The 20,915-nt window shown below is 37.7% G+C and overlaps 1 protein-coding gene across 1 annotated transcript in view; it reads right to left on the bottom strand.

Annotated features, from left to right (window-relative positions):
* Positions 1–20,915, bottom strand: part of LOC150077337 (HORMA domain-containing protein 1-like) — a 578,215-nt gene that overhangs the window by 361,293 nt on the left and 196,007 nt on the right. Inside the window, exon 7 of the mRNA XM_090385860.1 lies at positions 2,169–2,230. Within this exon, the coding sequence (XP_090241986.1) occupies positions 2,169–2,230 (62 nt within the window). The remainder of the gene's footprint in view (positions 1–2,168; positions 2,231–20,915) is intronic.

Raw genomic sequence — 20,915 nt, 5'->3', positions numbered from 1 at the left:
TAGTTTAGCACCACCACCAGCACTGCTGGATAATATGCATAATATGCCATTGGATTTATCCATAAGTTCACAAAAGCTAAAATACTGCTTTGGGCCAAATAGTTGATATTTTAATCTGTTATAGACTGTTGGCATTTTCCATAGCATTTTGATGGTTGATCAGTTTAAATTCAAAGCAAGTGTCATTTTGAAAGGTTGTTGTTTTGAAGTGTTTAAATTTTTACATTTTAATTTGAATTTTTGCATTTTAATTTGAATTTTACATTTTAGTATTTTTAGGTATTGGTGTTTTGACCCCCTGGGGATTTCACCATATCAGTATTTGTGATAGCTCTTTGAGAATATGTAATTATTTACCACTTAAGTAATACCATTCTATATGAAATCACCAAAAGCTCCTACAAGTAAAAATTTAAGTTAATTTATGACCAAGAACCTCTAAAAACCAATACAAGCCTACAGTTCTATTATGTTTTTCAAGAAGACTGCTTTTAATACTTTAGGCAACTTACTCTATAAGGGTGGTGATGTTTTTTGTGACATTAAGTCAAGTGCTGCCTTTAATAGCCATGTAAATTAGCAAATACCTAACATAGGCTTAAAATATTAACTTTACAAAAACTCATTCATTGCACATGTCATGTAAAGTCTCTTTCCATACACAACTGTGAGCAAACTGGATTTGTTACTTAGTGCATTGATCTCGCATTGATCTCGCACTGTGGAAGCACTTAGCTACAAGGTGCCTAGGCATTGCATTGTTCTAAGTAAAAAGCACTGCTTCAATAACAAAGTATATTGCTTTTTATTTAAAGCGTATGCCATACCCAGACCTGGGTTTTGATCCTTTTTTGGATCCCGTTGTTGTTATTTGGTTTTTAGGAGCATTAGCAACTAAGGCCATATTACTCCAGGGATATGCGGTGGTCATTCCCTGACCTTTCCGCATCCTCCGTATTTGGTGGTCACAGGCTCGAACCCCAGTCTAATCAAGAAGCGCGTGCTACGCCCTGCTGCTCCTGCCCACCTGGCTACGGAGGTGCCTTGGGATCTCGTGAGTGGGCAGGTAGATACCGTGAAGACATGAACAACTTAGTGAATAAAAATATCCACAATGTGCAAAATGAGAGATGGTGCAGTAAGTGAAGTAAACACAGATAAGTTCAGGGCAAAAGCCTCAAGCTATGAAAGCCATAAAATGTATACACCAACTTTTTTTTTGTAACTTTCATAGCTTGAGGCTTTTGCATCAAACTTCACTATGTCTACTTTACTCAAACTATAATGATTGTGAGAATTATTTTCAACAATCTAGGCTCTAACTGTCTTCACACTATTATGCCATCAATATGATGGAAGACAGACAGGACATGACCAGTACACTTTACTGTCTTCCATTATGATACATTCCAGACAAGACAGATAGGACAGCACTTATCTTTAATAGTCCATAGAAAATACTTAAATTATGAAATACAGAATATCTGAAGGTTAGTGCAAATGCATCATTTTAACATAGCTATCTACCAAAAGTAGTTAAATTAATTAATTAAATTGCCATCATTTTGGTTATATCTCATATTGTGACTGCCTTCACAATGAGTTGCCATGGTATTGTACTACCTCAAATAAATAACACTTCACCAGTGGAGAAGACTACTGTTATTTGAATACCACCACCCATGGGTGGTGGTATCCGCTGAGAATAAATAACAGCAGTCTTCTCCACTGCTGAAGTGTTATTTATTCGAGGTAGTACAATACCATGGCAATTCGTTGTGAAGGCAGTCACAATATGAGATATAACCAAAATGATGCCAATTTAATTAATTAATTTAACTACTTTGGTAAATAGCTATGTTAAAATGATGCATTTTGCACTAACCTACATATTAGTCATTCTACCTCGTACCTTTAAAGTACCTTAAATACTTTATAGTGAAATACAGAATTAAACAGACTGATGCTTTTCTAATACAGATTCATTGGTTAGTTAATCGACAGTTTAATTGACACATCAGCAACAATGGCCATCGAATGTAGGCATCAGTCTATCAAAAACTAACATGCTTCTACAGATAAATGTGAAAGGCTTAAAAGAAAATCAGCAGTGATAATCTTTAAATATTATTTAAGTAACTGAATTATAGATTATATATTATGCTTACCAAGAAAGTATAGTTCCTTGTTTAGCATATGAAAATTGGAATGTGTAAGACTCAATTACGTTCTGAAAGACAGTGAGACACAGAAAATTAGAAACTCACAAGTTACATAAACAACAGATTGTGTAATTACATCATTTAGTTACACCAACAAGTTAGTGTAATTATATCATTTCTGCATGCAGCCAACTATTAAATAGTTGAAAAAATTGGCATCGTTTAAGTATATATCATATTGTGAATACGTTCATAACGAGTTACTATGATATTGCACTACCTCGAATAAGTAACATTTCACTAGGAAAATATTATTGTTATTTATTCTCAGTGGATACCACCATCCATATGGCAAAGTTTGGAGCTTATTGGCTCCTCATCGGTGGGTGGGCAGGTACCCTGATGTTGCAATGACAACCCAGTTGCAAAGTATAACTACACAATATGAGAGATGCCTGATGGTGTAAAGTAATTTAAATTACAACACAAATTTAGGGCTGTAGCTACAAAGAATAAATAACAATAGTCTTCTCCTATGGTGAAGCATTACTTATTTGAGGTAGTGCAATATCATGGTAACTCGCTGTGAAGGTATTCACAATATGAGATATACTTAAATGATGACAATTTTTTCAACTACTTAGTAGTTGGCTGCATGCAGAAATGATGTAATTACACTAACTTGTATGTAACTTAATTATTTAATGATTAAATTAAAACTTAATTAATAATTAAGTTTTAATTATTAATTTATTTTTAAATGTAACAACCTAAGTGATAAAATAATTAATCAGATCACATATGACTATTAGTCATCTCAGTAACAAACCTATAAACTGCATTTTAAGTGACAAATGCAATATGTTCATTAACTTAATATGATAAAATCACCAATATTAGGTGAAGAAATTAGTAATGCAAATCAATAGTAAAGGCTACTGCTATAAAAACTGACCACTATAAAAAAACATTAACAAAACTCAAACTCTAAAAAATGCACACCAATATGGTCGATGAGGCTCATCACAAACATTCTTCCAGGTTGACAGCTAGGACTTGCTACCAAAAAAGCTGATGGAACTGATATTCAAGTTCCACTTCTGAGTCAAGTGGGCTGAATTTGAGTGAAGTCCAGTTGTTCTGCAACAAAAAAAAAAAAAAGCATGTGTGCCAAGCACGCATGGTAGATGGATTTATGTGAAACATCCTTCGCATTTCTTTTAGGTATTTTGATTTGTATATATTGATTATGAAATAAAAGCACTTTTGTATTATAAATATTTTATTCATCATTCACAAATTTCCATAATTTCAGTTGGAAGACAAGATACAATGGGTTTATGATAACTAAAGTAAGAGATGTATAATATTTAAATATCTCTGGAAAACAGCGTTTATTGAGGTACCCAAATTTGTAGTTGAAATCGAGGGATTAGTGTTTAGAGGTAGATCGAACATTTCTTGTAGGAAAGTACTTAAGTTGGTTTAGTTTCTTCCAATCTGAAGTTAATGTTGAAATTGCCGCTCGTAATCATGGGGATTTTATGTAAATCTTTCTTTAACAGAACTGCACCTTGAATTGAGTACAGCAGCAAAACAAAATGAATGTAGTCAATTATATCCTGTATGTCACTGTTTGGAGAAATATAGACAACTGTTGTAAGTATCACTTGGCTGTTGGGTAACAAGCACTCTGCTATACATATATCGCCAATGGGCTGAACACTGACTGTTGAACCAGTCGTTTGTCGATAGATGATAGCTAAGTATGGTGTAACAATGTTACCTCATCCATCTTATGATATATTGCAATTCCAGCTGTCCATTTGGTTTCACGCTTGAACTGAATCACACAATCGAAGTTCAGAATGCGGACACTCTCATTATTGTCTCCAATCTTCTTGAAGTATATCGCACAAGTTCTGTACTGCATCTTCGTTCATTGGCATTGCCTTCTGCATGAAGTCCATGTTGCTTGTGTCATCCTAACATCACGCCCGTTATTCTGTAACTTGTACAATAGCTGAAGCAAGCGCGGCCAACCGATTTCATTGGCACTCAGAGTCAACAACACTGTAGGTTTACCGAGCTATCTAATCATAGCGAATAGACTGCGCTTACAGTGACCCCAGTAGTAGGTTGAGTTTGGAATTGTCCTTAGGAAGGCCAAATTGGTTTCGATGCAGCTGTTAAGTATTTTTTGGATTGAACTTGCTTGTGGATCACGTTATTATTTTTATCTATGTATTTGAAAGCCACAGCCAAAGAGTCTCTCGTTCTCAATCTCATTATCTTCATTACTTCATAAAAGAAATGATAAGGAGTAACATCGCACTGGTCAGATCATTTGAGCATGCTCATTGCCATCGTGAATGGAGTCACACGTAAACTCTCTCTGAATGTTCTGAATTGTCCAAGATAAATGCTGGGAAAGGACAGTTCCTCTGCATGCTCATCAAACAGTAAGCTCTACAGTACATTAGTTTCTCCAGGGGTGATTCTAAGATATTTATCATTGCTCCACAACAATGTTTGCTTTTGGGCAATGAAACTTTCCTCAATCGGAACCGCTTTGCTTATGTCTTCTTTAGCCAAATTAATTTCCATGTGACTGTCATCAAAGAATGACTGCTCTATTGGGATTTGATACAATCGATAGAGAAGCACAAACAGTAAGCTCTACGGTATGTTAGTTTCTCCTGGGATGATTCTAAGATATTTACCATTGCTCCACAACAACGTTTGCTGTTGGACGATGAGGCTTTCCTCGATCAGAAATGATTTGCTTATGTCTTCTTTAGCCAAATTAATTTCCATGTGACTGTCATCAAAGAATGACTGATCTATTGGCATTTAATACAATAGATAGAGAGGTATGTTGACCAAATACTGAAGCCACGGTTTAACCACTTGCTTGCTTACTAACTTGATCAAGTAGCTGGACTTGTGTATTTTCCTGCACTTTATATGCATGTTTATACAATGATCACTGTCAATCTCCCTTGGCAAGCAACGGACTATTGTGTTGACTGAAACAGGCACATTGATCACTTGATCCAGAATGTCATATTGTCCATATGTGTGTCTCAAGTGCCTTATCTGCAAAAAAGGTAAGTGAGGAGAAATGAGCCTCTCTGTCACTAAATTCAACTTTGGTAATGCAATGGAATTTATGGGTAGACAGAGCCATTTGACTTAGATAGTGCTGGAATGGTGTTATTCTCAAGTGATTCTCTACAGCTATTACACACAAGAACCCTGTCGACATCAACATCATGAAATGAAGTGCATATCAATGGTGTATCCTTAGCAGCTGGTTTCTTTATGTTATTTTCGAACCATAGATGACTGCAAATGAAGCTTACAGAGCAGAAATCATTTTTTATAAATCTCCTTTCAAACTCTCAATGCACTTTTGTATGTAAATAGCAATCAGCATAAGGAAAAAGGAGCTTGATCATTTAAACTGAAGAAATTGAAGAAATATTCCATTGTACACAATTAATACTCATTTGGGTACACCATTGTTAGATGAATCAGTGACACTGCTGGTTAAAGGCACTGCTAACTCCAATGCTTTATTTTCTGTTTGTCTTTTAAGCAATCACAATAGTCTTTTTCATTCTTGCACACTCATTACTACCTTCATTTTTATTTTCTTAGGTCTTGTCACTTTCATTCTTCCTTGATACTCTCAAAAATACTCTGCACTTGACTTCGGCATCATTGAACACCTTTTCCAAAATTACAGATGTGAAATCTTTTATAGCAGCTCCTAACAATGGAATATAATGAATATGCAAAATGAAAAAGGAAACTTTTGACAAATATTTGTATTGTTACAGTCATATGACAAATACTTGTATTGTTGCAATCATACTATTCAACAAATGGCAACAATCAAATGAGTAATTAGGCTATTGCTGGGATTTTGCTAACTCTTTCAAGACAAGGATGTTTTCACATAAAATAAAACATTTTCGTGTGTACGAGGTATCTACGTGGTTTTTTTTTGTTTATTGTTTTTTATGCAGTTTGACGAAATTCAAATGAATGGCATTTAAATTTTGCAAATCAGTCCACTAGAACTCGAGAAATTGTACTGGTCACGAAACATGTGCTACGCACTCTAATCACATTACTAGTAAGTGCTTGGCACAGACTAGTGGTAGGAGCATGGGAAGCACCTCTGGCAGAAGCCACAGACGACAAAACTTCCGTGACGCGTTTTTCGTGACCAATCAGATTTACTCAGTTTTAGGTTCCCCAAGGATGTTTTGCATCCAATATTCTCTGTTCTACCTTCATGATGATGAGACCATTAGTAACCTTGGTTATATAACCTCTGTGTGACATCTCATACACAATACTAAAGTTATCTGTAGTATTGTCTTTCACCACCCAGCTGTGAACCAACTTAAGAAGGGGCCAAGATGTGGCATCCACATCACACAAAGAAATGGAAAAAAATGCAACCAGATTTGGCAGATATGCTCTTTTAGAAATAGCATATGATGCAAGAAAGCAAGCTTAAACAGCATCAGACAAAAAGAAAAAAATAATTCTCATTTCACCCATCCACTCGATCCAAATGTTTGTCTAGTTCTGGATTGAATATATTTAAGCTATCAACTTATACAATGACAGATGGAAGTTTGTTCCAGCAATCAACCACCCACAGGCTAAAGGCAAACTTCTGCACACCTAACAGGAGAGATTGCTTCTACAGGGATGGGATACACTTAAATAGAAAGGGTGCAAGAATATTTGCTGATGCTATCGAGGCAGTGTTCGGTGGGTCAGAAAACTGCTAGCTTGGGGGGAGACAAAGACCAATAGATTGACAGTAGCCACTGGCAGAGGTGAAAGAGATTCTTGCACTGCTTCTATTAGAATGAGCAGAAGCCTGGAAAACAAGATGCATGGTATTTCAGAGACTGCTGGGAGCCATTGCGGTACAAGTAAACACATGGGTTGTGTTAGGGTAGCTAAGAATAGAAACAGATGCAGGTATACTTGCGTGTACACCAATGCTAGGAATTTAGTAAATAAATTTGATGAATTTGAGGTATTGCTCAAAACATCAAAGGCAGATATTGTTGGGATATCAGAGACATGGTGTCACACAGATATAAGGGATGCAGAACTGCAATTTGGGGAGTACAACGTCTACAGAAAGGATAGACAGATTAGGAAGGGGGGAGGGGTTATGCTATTAGTTAAGAAACCCATAAAAACCAAGGAAGTGAAGCCAGTCGACATCACCGGACAGTGCAGTGTTGAGTCAGTTTGGTGTGACATAAGCATTGGGAGATCAAAATTGAGAGTAGGAGTGTGCTATAGGCCTAATGACTCTGATGAGTACAATAAGGAACTGTACAGGGAAATAGAGTGGGCCAGTAAATCAGAGAGTCTTATAATGGGAGATTTTAATTTCCCAGATATTGACTGGAATTTGGGGGCTGGTTACTCACACACTAGCAGGGCTTTTGTGGATTTATTGGATGATTGTTTTCTACATCAGCATGTTCGGGAGGCAACTAGAGGGAGTAATACTCTTGATTTGAGTATCAGCAGTGATTCTTCATGCATTAAGAATCTGCAGATAAACGAACCACTAGGTGGCAGTGATCACAGTGTGCTGAAGTGGGATTTACTCAAAGAGGTAACTACCATTAGGGGTAAAGGGAAGGGTTATTGCTTCCGTAAAGGCGACTACGATGGACTGAGACAGTATTTAAATTCTATACAGTGGGACCAACTGATGATGTTACCAACAGCAAATTCAAAATGGGAAGCATTCAAAGAACTTATCTTGGAAGCTACTAGGCTTTACATACCAACTAAGAAATATTAGCATTAGCATTAGTAGAGACATTTGATGCAAGAAAGCAAGCTTATGCAGCATCAGCCAAAAAAATTAAAGTAAAACAAATAAATAAAAAATAACCACTTCCACTTCACCCCTCTGTTCGTTCGAAATACCTGTCCAGCCGAGCCTTAAACTTATTTAGGCTATCAACTTCCACGACAAGGGATGGAAGTCTGTTCCACCTACCAACCACCCGCTGGCTAAAGGCAAATTTCCGCGCATCTATCCTACATCTGTCTTTCCTCAATTTGAATTTATGCCCTCTCAGGTGATTATTCTGAGCAAGAGGAAGAATCCCATCAGCATTGAGCATGCTCAAACCATTCAAGGCTTTGTACACCTCTCTATCAGATCACCTCGCTGCTGCCTAGTCTCCAGACACTAATTCGCAAAACTTAAGCCTTTCTTCGTAAGAGCAACCCTTTGTTCCATTCACTAATCTTGTTGCCCTTCTCTGTACTCGTTCTAGCAGCTCTACATCCTTCTTGAAATGAGGTCTCCAGGCCTGTATACAGTACTCTAGGTGTGGCCTGACCATTGCCTTATACAAGGGAATAATCACCTCCTTATCCCTGCTAGAAAAATTCCTATATATCATTGACAAAACACCATGAGCTACTCTTGCAGCCCGTCTGCACTGCTCAGAGAACTTCATATCTGCCTGCACAACCACCCCCAGGTCCCTTTCATTCTCTACCACTGTCAGTGTAGTACCAAAGAGTTGATACGTTGCTCTGGGGTTGCTGTTTCCCGCATGTAGTACTTTACATTTGTCAATGTTAAACTTCATTTGCCACCTCTCAGCCCATCTGCTCAACCTTTCCAGATCCTGTTGCAGCAGCATAGTGTCAGTAGTGTCCTTGACAACCCTGCCAACCTTCGTATCGTCTGCAAACTTGGACATTAAGCTTGATATACCATCATCAATATCATTTATAAATACAGAAAACAATAAAGGACCCAATACTGAACCCTGAGGGACTCCACTAATAACATTAGTCCACGATGAGCAGTGTCCATTGATTACCACTCTCTGTCTTCTCCCCCTCAACCACCCCTTTATCCATAGCAGCAATTTGCCTCCATTGTCACACTGCTCCAATTTGTGTAGCAGTCTTCCATGTGCAACAGTATCAAAAGCCTTTCTAAGAGCCAAGTATATAATATCAAAGTTATTCCCTGCATCCAGTTCTTTTGTGACTGCATCATAGTATCCAATCAAGTTGGTCAGGCAAGACTTCCCCTTAACAAAACCATGCTGTGTCTGAGCTATAACTGAAGTCTTGTCTAGATGATCCTGCAGTGCTTCTTTAACCAGTGCCTCCATTAATTTTCCGGGAACAGAAGTTAAACTCACAGGTCTATAATTACTTGTGTCAGCCTTTGATCCTCCTTTGTGAATTGGGGTCACATTTGCACATCTCCGGTCCATGGGTACCTCCCCTGAATCCAAGGAAGCTCTCATAATTATGGCTAAGGGTTTGCTTACTTCCATTGCTGCCTCCTTTAATATAACTGGATAGATTCCATCCACCCCAGGTGCCTTTCTTGTGTTTATCTTCAACAATTTCTCCTCCACTTAACTCTCAGTTATTACAAGATTCTCTAGCTTACTGCCAGAGTTGAATACACCTCTGGCATTCCCCTCGCTGAATAACTCCTCATGTGTGAATGTCGATGCAAAATATTCATTTAGTTTGTTAGCTACCTGAGCAGGATCATCAACAGTTGACCCATCGATATCAAGTGGACCAATCTGATTCATCCCCTTCCTTCTACAGTTTACATAAGTAAAGAACTCTTTGCTGTTTTTCTTCGCATCCTTTGCCAAGGATTTCTCATAATCTGCCTTTGCCTGCCTAACCTCCTTTGTAACTAACTTGGTTACAGACCAACTTGTATCTATCATAGGCTTCTGTGTCATGTGTTAATTTGTATGTATCCCATGCATTTTTCTTCTCTGCCATATGCCTCATTAGTTCATCTGACATCCATTTAGGCCTAAACCTTGAACAATATTTCTTAGTTGGTATGTAAAGCCTAGTAGCTTCCAAGATAAGTTCTTTGAATGCTTCCCATTTTGAATTTGCTGTTGGTAACATCATCAGTTGATCCCACTGTATAGAATTTAAATACTTTCTCAGTCCACCGTAGTCGCCTTTACGAAAGCAATAGGAAGTATAGGAACTCCCCGACTTACGTAACACTAGACTTATGGAAATTTTACTTTACGTAAGTTTTTGCCAGCTAGTGCAAACTTAAAAATGCCTCTAGTATTTTCCTAAAGCACGTTTCTGGAGGTCACACCAAAAAAACAATAAAAGCAATTAGCACTTTTCGGTTAGTGCATCTAATTATAAACAGGTAGTAAACTCCATGTTATTGCATTTGTGATAATCCCGATAACTGCAATTGTGTGGGTTTTTATGCTATTATGGTGAAATATGTTCCCCTTTACCGAAATCTTCAATCTTATAAAAAACAAATTTTCAGAAACTCCTCTTCATTCCTATTTAAGTATTACAGTGAAGGGAAAGCAACCACAGACAAGTACAAGTGGTGGTAGTGCCAGGAAACTAAAAAAAATTGATTTAGAAATGAAGATGAAAATGATTAAGAAGTACGAAACAGGATAAAGTTTGTCATCTTTCAATCCAGTGCCTTTGTTATAGATAAAAAACTTATCCCGCCAGTTCTATCACCAGTTTCGCTAAAGTGTTGATAAAGGTGTTTTGCCTTTTCACGAATGATGAGTGAACTTAAGGGAATTTTATTTTGAGTTCGGTCTTCTATCCACAGATTTAAAGCCTTTTCCATTTTTCTAATTTAACATCACGAGTTACAGAGCAAATTTTTGATGCAATTAGCACGTTTTCACGGACACAACAGCAGATTTTTTCTTCCGATTTCTTGATTGATTGTACTGTTGACTTATTGATTTTATGTTTTTGCCAGTGACAAGACACTTTCACTATCAGAAATTTTGTCTAATAACTGAATTTTACTCGCTAATGTCATCACCTTCTTTAATCTTTTCACAATTCCCTTGTTATTCGTAGCCATATTTTTGTAGGGATTAGAAAAGAATTTGTCCACAATAAAGTCACTTTCTACCATTAATACACTCGAAAAAGTCTGCTTACACTAACACACTGCAAATTTTTCACTTTTGTAAGCATATAAATTGCTAAATTTATTCAACTTATAGGCATATAAATTAAAAGCAAACAACGAAACCTTCCATGACAAGCGCATAGCACATACTTAACAAGGATTAGTGAGAAACAACTACGCTCGCAATTTTGTCACCCCTCTACCCCCCACCCACTGAATGCTGTTTTGACCGGGAAAGATGATTTTAGCCACGTCCATGTTTTTTATGGCAGAAAATGTTCACAGCGATTTAAAATTCACATTTTTTTTAGGTTTCATTTTATATTAAATCAGAGACCGCAAATACGCGAAAACAGATACCGCAAATAGCGGGGATTTACTGTAGTTGTTTAAATGGCGCAGGGAAGAAAATATGCCCACTGCACGTAAAAGGCTTCAAACGATTTGAAAAAGACCAATCATATGAAGAGGTTACAGATAAGACTGTAAAGGTTGCAGAGCTACTTCAGTTAGACACTGATGCCAAAGACGTGGAAGAGTTAATAGAGGAAGAAGAGAAGGAATTATCTAACGAATGATTCATTGACTTGCAGGCAGTGATAGTGAAAGAAGGAAATGCTGACGAAGCTCAGGATGGACCAAATTATGAGCCGAGACACTTCATCAGCAGAGAGATGGCAATGGCGAGGTTTGAGAAGATGGATGCTGACAGTGAATGATATGCTTGCCAGCTACAAAGAAATCTACGATAAAAAAAAAACAGCCACCGTCCAGTCATCCATTATAATATGGTCTTTCGTAAGGTTGAGCGGCTGACCCCTTCTAAATCTCCACAGCCCTCAACCTCTGCAGCGGCGTACTTATCAGTCGATTCTGGCAATGATGCTCGAGAGGTAAAACTTACTGACATTATGCCTGTCTCCTCTCTTTTTTTTTTATTTTATAATTTTGAAATTTTTTTAAATTGCACGCTTTTGTAATTTTTCCAGCACGAGATAAAAAATTGAATAAATACAATAAATAATTTTATTCACATGTTTGTCGAAAATTTTTTTTCTGATTCAATCAATTCAGTGAGCATAGTGCTGCACAAGCATGGGAGAAATTCCCTGACTTACATAGTGTTCCGTGGAACGCAACCCTTACGTAAGCCGGGGAGTTCCTGTATTTTTTAGCTTTTTGAATGTAACCCCCCTTTCTGTTCTGGCTCTTAGTCCCGTATAACACGGTTTTGCACTACCATGTTATACGAGGGTTACCTGAATATAAGTAAATTTTAAATATTACTGGATGACCTGAGCAGATAGTTGATAGACAATAGGTTGACATCACTAACCAACTTATTTCTGATCAAATTTCAGTGATTTTTTAATGATGAAAACTGCAGGTTGCCATCATTAAAGAATAAGAGAGAAAACTATTATTCCACATTATTTTTGGATTAAGATATATGAGTGGCAACAACCCATTATACTGCCCTGCTGCTCATTGAAAAATAATTACTTTTGATATATTTCAACTTTCAGTCTTTTAACAGTGAAACACTTATTAAATCTGCAGCTAGAACAATTACTGTGTTGCTTGTACAGAATACATTCTAGGCAATAACCAAGAAATATACATATGCTTGCAATTTACAAGCACTTGTAAACCCCCATTTAGTTGCAAATTTCTCACATTCTCCCCCCACCAAGTATAAACATTTCATTATTTTAAAAGCTACTGACTGATCAATAATCAATGGTGTGCAGGATACTTAAAAACCTCTCTGATATAGGAGCCACTCTGAGACAGCCTTGTAGATGTACTGAGGTGCCTGCTAACCATGGTAGCTAATGAAATGTAGTGCACATTTCAGTAGAATACACTTAAGAAACAAACTATAAATAAAACGCAATGCATACATAGTTATTGATATTGACATACCTGTGGTTGGAAGCCTGTCTACTTCATTTTTTTTTTTTTTTTTTTAAATTCTGGAAACAGCACTTCTCAATTTTTGGCAATTCTTCATTGCCTTACTAAATGCACAATATTGGAACTGCACCAGACAGCCCAAATAAGTTTGTAAACATTTGTTTATGCAGTGGTGTGCATATTAATGATATACTGTGCCATCTGCTCCATGGCCATCACAAGTCTAAGCAGTATTACTGTAATGAGCTCGATCTTCAGTTTGCCTGCCCATGAAATAGGCTACACCTCCTCCATTCATTTTACTCAACCCCTTCAGTGCTTTATAGAATAGATTTCCCCTTGGAGGTTATAAATCATTGCCACTCATTTGCCCATTCTCCAAATATGGTCCCTTTGAATTACTACCAAAATAACTGGAAAAAAAAAAAAAAAAAAAAAACCTGAAATGTTGACCCTCTGGGTCAAATAATGATGTTATTCATGCAGTTGAAGAAGGGTTAGAGGACCAAGACAATGGGTTTTATGTAAAGGGGTCTAGAAAATATGAGAGAACATTACACGAAATGCATTGCTCATAGAGGTGAACACAGAATTGATAAAAGTTGATTCCTTTCCAGACCTATTTCATTCTTTCTATGGTAGGTCAGAAACATTTTAAAACACCCTTCTTGTATATGGTCATATTTACTTACATAGCATCTATATCATATACTTGACATGATAAAATACTGAAAAAATTCGATCAGTTCAGGCCAGCAAAATTTGCTCTCCAATATTTAGAATATTAGCCCAAAGCTTAACTTCCTATGCATTTTAACAGGCATGTGCAATTCCCAGGCCATGGGACAAATTCGAATAAACAGCAAGTTTTTTTTTTAAATGCTGATGTAAAAGAAATAAATCTTATGGTCTTAATTGGCACATGTTCTTGTACTTCTAGGTTAAATAAAATTCACAACTCTTTGTTCAAGGTTTAGGCCAAAATGGATGTCAGATGAACTAATGAGGCATATGGCAGAGAAGAAAAATGTATGGGATACTTACAAATTAACACATGACACAGAAGCCTATGATAGATACAAGTTGATATGCAACCAAGTTACAAAAGAGGTTAGGCAGGCAAAGGTAGATTACGAGAAATCCTTGGCAAGGGATGCAAAGAAAAACAGCAAAGAGATCTTTACTTATGTTAACTCTAGAAGGAAGGGGATGAATCAGATTGGTCCACTTGATATTGATGGGTCAACTGTTGATGATCCTGCTCAGGTAGCTAACAAACTAAATGAATATTTTGCATCGACATTCACACATGAGGAGTTATTCAGCAAGGGGAATGCCAGAGGTGTATTCAACTCTAGCAGTAAGCTACAGAATCTTGAAATAACTGGGGGTAAAGTGGAGGAGAAACTGTTGAAGATAAACACAAGAAAGGCACCCGGGGTGGATGGGATCTATCCAGTTATATTAAAGGAGGCAGCAAAGGAAGTAAGCAAACCCTTAGCCATAATTATGAGAGCTTCCTTGGACTCAGGGGAGGTACCCATAGACTGTAAATGTGCAAATGTGACCCCAATATACAAAGGAGGATCAAAGGCTGGCACAAGTAATTATAGACCTGTGAGCTTAACTTCTGTTCCAGGAAAATTAATGGAGGCACTGGTTAAAGAAGCACTGCAGGATCATTTAGACAAGACTTCAGTTATAGCTCAGACACAGCATGGTTTTGTTAAGGGAAAGTCTTGCCTGACCAACTTGATTGGATATTATGATGCAGTCAGAAAAGAACTGGATGCAGTCACAAAAGAACTGGATGCAGGGAATAACTTTGATATTATATACTTGGATCTTAGAAAGGCTTTTGATACTGTTGCACATGGAAGACTGCTACACAAATTGGAGCAGTGTGACATTGGAGGCAAATTGCTGCTATGGATAAAGGGGTGGTTGAGGGGGAGAAGACAGAGAGTGGTAATCAATGGACACTGCTCATCGTGGACTAATGTTATTAGTGGAGTCCCTCAGGGCTCAGTGTTGGGTCCATTATTGTTTTCTGTATTTATAAATGATATTGATGATGGTATATCAAGCTTAATGTCCAAGTTTGCAGATGATACAAAGGTAGGCAGGGTTGTCAAGGACACTACTGACACTATGCTGCTGCAACAGGATCTGGAGAGGTTGAGCAGATGGGCTGAGAGGTGGCAAATGAAGTTTAACATTGACAAATGTAAAGTACTACACATGGGAAACAGCAACCCCAGAGCAACGTATCAACTCTGTAGTACTACACTGACAGTGGTAGAGAATGAAAGGGACTTGGGGGTGGCTGTGCAGGCAGATATGAAGTTCTCTGAGCAGTGCAGACGGGCTGCAAGAGTAGCTCATGGAGTATTGTCAATGATATACAGGAATTTTTCCAGCAGGGATAAGGAGGTGATTATTCATTGTATAAGGATAAGGAGGTGATTATTCATTGTATAAGGCAATGGTCAGGCCACACCTAGAGTACTGTATACAGGTCTGGAGGCCTCATTTCAAGAAGGATGTAGAGCTGCTGGAACGAGTACAGAGAAGGGCAACAAGATTAGTGAATGGAACAAAGGGGTGCTCTTACGAAGAAAGGCTTAAGTTTTGCAAATTACGGTGTCTGGAGACTAGGCACCAGCGAGGTGATCTGATAGTGGTGTATAAAGCTTTGAATGGTTTAAGCATGCTCAATGCTGACGGGATTCTTCCTCTAGCTCAGAAAAATCACCTGAGAGGGCATAAATTCAAATTGAGGAAAGACAGATGTAGGATAGATGTGCAGAAATTTGCCTTTAGCCAGCGGGTAGTTGGTTGGCGGAACAGACTTCCATCCCTTGTGGTGGAGGTTGATAGCCTAAAAAAGTTTAAGGCTCAGCTGGACAGGTATTTCGAACAAACGGAGGGGTGAAGTGGAAGTGGGTTTTTTTTTTTTTTTGGCTGATGCTGCATAAGCTTGCTTTCTTGCATCAAATGCCTCTACTAATGCTAATGCTAATGCTAACCTACAACTGTCTTTCCTCAATTTGAATTTATGCCATTTCAGGCAATTCTGAGAAAGAGGAAGAACCCAATCAGCATTGAGCATGCTCAAACCATTCAAAGCCTTATGCACCTCAATTAGATCACCTCGCAGGTGCCCAGTCTCAAGACACTGTAATTTACAAAGCTTAAGCCTTTCTTCGTAAGAGCACCCTTTGTTCCATTCACTAATCTTGTTGTCCTTCTCTGTACTCGTTCTAGCAGCTCAGCTCTACATCCTTCTTAAAATGAGGGCTCTAGACAAGCAGTACTCAAGGTGTGGCCTGACCATTGCCTTATACAATGGGATATATAACCTCCTTATCCCTGCTAAAAAAATTCCTGTATATCATTGACATGACACCATGAGCTACTCTTGCAGACTGTTTGCACTGCTCAGAAAACTTCATATCTGAGTGCACAATTACCCCGAGGCCCTTTTCATTCTATACCACTGTCAGTGTAGTACCACACAGCTGAAGCATTACTCAGGGGTTACTCCTTCCCATATGCAGTATTTTACATTTGTCAATGTTAAACTTCAGTTGCCACCACTCAACCCAACGCTCAACTTTTCTAGATCCTGTTGCAGCAGTGTACTCTCATTAGTGTCATTAACAACCCTGCCGACCTTTGTATCATATGCAAACATAGACATTAAACCTGATATACCATCATCAATATCATTACTAAATACAGAAAACAACAATGGACCCAATACTGAACCATGAGGGACTCAACTAATAACATTAGTGGAGTCCCCAACTAAGCAAACCCTTAGCCATAATTATGAGAGCATCCTTGGACTCAGGGGAAGTCCCCATGGACTGGAGATGTGCAAATGTATCCCCAATTCACAAAGGGGGATCGAAGGGTGACACGAGTAATTACAGACAAGTTAGTTTAACTTCTGTTCCAGGTCAAATAATGGAGAGACCGGTTAAGGTGCATTTCAGGATCATCTAGACAAGACTGCAGCAATAATTCAAACACAGCATGGGTTTGTTAAGGGAAAGGCTTGTCTGACAAATTTGAGAGAATATTATGATGTGGTTACAAAGGAACTAGATGCAAAAAATAATTTTGATATCATATATTTGGATTTCAGGAAAGCTTTTGACACTGTTGCGCATGGAAGACTATTCTACAAATTGGAGCAGAATGGTATTAAGGGTAAGTTGCTACAATGGATAAAAGGATGGTTGAGTGGGAGAAGACAGAGGGTGGTAATTAACGGGTGCTGCTCTTCGTGGACTAATGTTATTAGTGGAGTCCCACAGGGTTCGGTGTTGGGTCCTCTGTTGTTTTGTATATTTATCAATGATATTGATGAAGGTATATCAGGCTTAGTGTCGAAGTTTGCAGTTGATACAAAGGTTGGCAGGGTTGTTAATGACAGTAATGGCAGTGTGCTACTGCAACAGGATCTAGATAATTTGGGCAGATGGGCTAAGCAGTGCCAAGTGAAGTTTAACCTTGACAAATGCGAAGTAACCCCAGAGAAACGTACCAACTGTGTGGTACTACACTTAAGGTGGTAGAAAATGAAAAAGACCTGGGAGTAATTGTGCAGTCAGATATGAAGTTTTCTGAGCAATGTAGACAGTCTGCCAGGGCAGGTCATGGGGATTTGTCAATGATATATAGGAATTTTGCTAGCAGGGAAATAGATTGTCCCTCTGTATAAGGCAATGGTCAGGCCATGCCTTGAGTATTGTGTCCAGGTTTGGAGGCCTCATTTTAGGAAGGATGTAGATTTGCTTGAGTGTGTACAGAGAAGGGCAACAAGGTGAGGGGAATGAAGGGGAATGAACTTAAGCCTCTCTTACCAAGAGAGGCTTAAGTTCTGCAAATTGCAGTGGCTGAAGACTAGGCACCTGCACAATGATCTGATTGAGGTGTATAAGGCCTTGAATGGGTTGATCACACTGAATTCTGATGGGATCCTTCCACTTGTTCAGATTATGAACCTAAGGGGGCATAAATTCAAATTAAGAAAAGACAGATGTAGAATAGATGTGCGGAAATTTGCCTTTAGCCAGTGGGTGGTTAATTGCTGGAACAAACTTCCATCTGTCGTTGTGGAAGTTGATAGGTTGAATAAATTTAAGGAGGAACTGGACAGGCATTTGGACGGAATGGTGTGATTTTTTTTTTTTTTTGGCTGATGCTGCATAAGCTCATACATTTGCTTTCTTGCATCACATGCCACTACTACTATTTATCATCTGCAAACTAGCATCATATAGCAATTTATCATCTGCAAATGAAGTCGATATGTCTTCAACAATATTGTTAATAAATACTGAAAACAGTAAGGAGACCCACCCAGCATCAAACACTGAGTGACTTCACTAATAGCATTAGTTCAAGAAACTCAACCTATCTTCCGCCAGACAATCTTTCTTTTATCTATAACAGTAACTTTCCCCAATGCTACACTGCTCCAATTTGTACAGAAGTCTTACATGAGACACAGCATCAAAAACTTCAGTGAATGTCAAAATTATTTTTTGTATGCAGTTCCTTTGTTACTGTCATAAATAGCTAATCAGATTGGCCACACAAGTTCTTCCCTTGATGAATCTGTACACTGATTTCTGTACTACTGCATTTCTGTCCAGATGATCCTGTAATACTTCTGACTCCATTATTTTCCCTGAAACAGAAATCAAAATTACAGTTCTTTAATTATTCACTGTTCCCTTTGACCCCACCCCTTTATGAATAGGAAGACATTTGCACATCTCCAATCTATGCAGACCTTCCCTGAATCCAAGAATGTTCACATAATTATGACCAAAGGTTTATTACCTCTCTTGCATCCTCTTTTAATATAATTGGATAGATTCCATCAGCCTCAGGTGCTTTATTTACTTTTGGCTTCAACAGTTTTGTTTACAATTTCTTTTCATTTACCACAAAATCATTTAGTTCCCAATAATTCTGATGGATGTGCTTTGTTGTGGAGCGAATTTATTAAGAGCTTAAATTAAAATCCTTTATAAACACATTCCATAATGCTTTTTTGTTGCAGAGCATATAATTGTCTCTCCAATTAACAGAGACCAAGGAATACTTCAAACTGCTGTAGTTCCCCCCTCCCTCTCCATAGAAATGAAGCTTTCAAGGAGGAAAAAGGGGAACTTTCCTTTGACTACTGAGATTTCTTTGGACACTACCTACTTTATAACATTGCAATCACTACTTCCTACTGGTTCCAGGGTCTGTCATACCTTTACTGTACAGATCCTTGGTAAGAATCAAATCATGGACATTTTAGCCCACTTGGTGTATTACAGGTCCTCAATATCTAGCAATAAGAAGTAAATGAAGATTGTCCATAATGAGGCAATCCCACTTCCTAACCCATTCAACTTGCTTAAACAGATTTCTATCATACATGTGAATAATTCTGCACTGCTCCAATGAGATTTCAGAATATATTTCTTTTTACTAAAAATATAAAAATAAAATATAAATTACTGCAATTAAACATACAATAATTTCTATCATAGTCAAAGGACTATAATAGAAATTGGACTAAAAAACCATCAGAGGTTGGGAAATGGATACATGAATAATTCTTGATATTTTATTGGGAAATGTGGAAGTAGAGAAGGGTCTTCTCTTATTCAAAATAAAGGGCAGAAGGTTGCAGAGAGGAGGGAGAAAGAGAAGACCCTTCTCCTCTTCCCCATTCCCCAATAAAATATCAAGACTTATTCATGTATCCAGTTCCCAACCTCTGAAGGTTTTCAGTCAGATTCTATCTGACTGAAAACCCTTTTTCAGTCTTTAAAGTCATTTTACCTGTAACACACTCACTATCATCTACCTTTATTAGTAGTCATCCCACATCACCATGACTCAACTTCCACCTGGATTTGATCAGGTTCTGTAAATAATCTATTCACTTTCAGGCTTCTGAAAAGAAGCTTATCTTGCCCCTCCATTCCCTTCTATCTCTCTTGTATTCACTAATGATTCTTAATGCTCCTCTACTCCCTTGCATTGTGAAAATGACCATCCACTCAAAAATATAAGAACATAAAAATGCTTCCTTAGTGCAAACATTTTTTCAATAGGTTGTGTTTCTCTGATGCTGTTGCAAAAATTTTAAACAAAATTTAATGTTCACTTGTTGCTCATCCATCTCCGAAACATATCAGAGCTAATACTGACCAAAATAAAACAGTGTAAATAAGTAAACAGGAAAGCTTGCTGTGTGTGGTGTGACGGGAATGAATGTACAAGAACAGAAATAGAGAATAGTTCCTCCTTAAATTATTCAACCTATTAACTTCCATCTGTCGTTGTGGAAGTTGATAGGTTGAATAAATTTGAGGAGGAACTGGATAGGCATTTGGAGGGAATGGTGTGATTTTTTTTTTTTTTGGCTGATGCTGCATAAGCTCATACACATGCTTTCTTGCATCACATGCCACTACTACTACTAATAATAGTCTGCTTCACATGTATATAAAATAAATTCCTTTAATCACTACAATTTTAAAAAAATTAGTCCCAGAATGTTTTAGGGCATATCTTGTATTTCCCACTTGACGAAGATGAGAACTCAATCAAAAACTTTTAGTCACAATGTTCTTCATTGAATTGTTTAATTTCACTCTTTTAACTACTTAATTTAAATTTGAAGAGTATGCAAAGTGGAAATCTTTTAAGCTTTCCACTCTGCATACCCTTCAAATTTAAATGGATTGTTAGGTGTATATATAATAAACTTCTCAAACACATAGGAATCAAATTTCCAATCCAAAGCAAAGCAACCCAAATAATAGCAG

The sequence above is a fragment of the Mastigoproctus giganteus genome, chromosome 12 (genome assembly GCF_048544385.1).
Source record: "Mastigoproctus giganteus isolate SK-2022 chromosome 12, ASM4854438v1, whole genome shotgun sequence".
Classification (NCBI taxonomy): Eukaryota; Metazoa; Arthropoda; class Arachnida; order Uropygi; family Thelyphonidae; genus Mastigoproctus; species Mastigoproctus giganteus.
The sequence above is the reverse complement of the archived record's forward strand: the minus strand, read 5'-3'. Positions and strand labels throughout refer to the sequence as shown.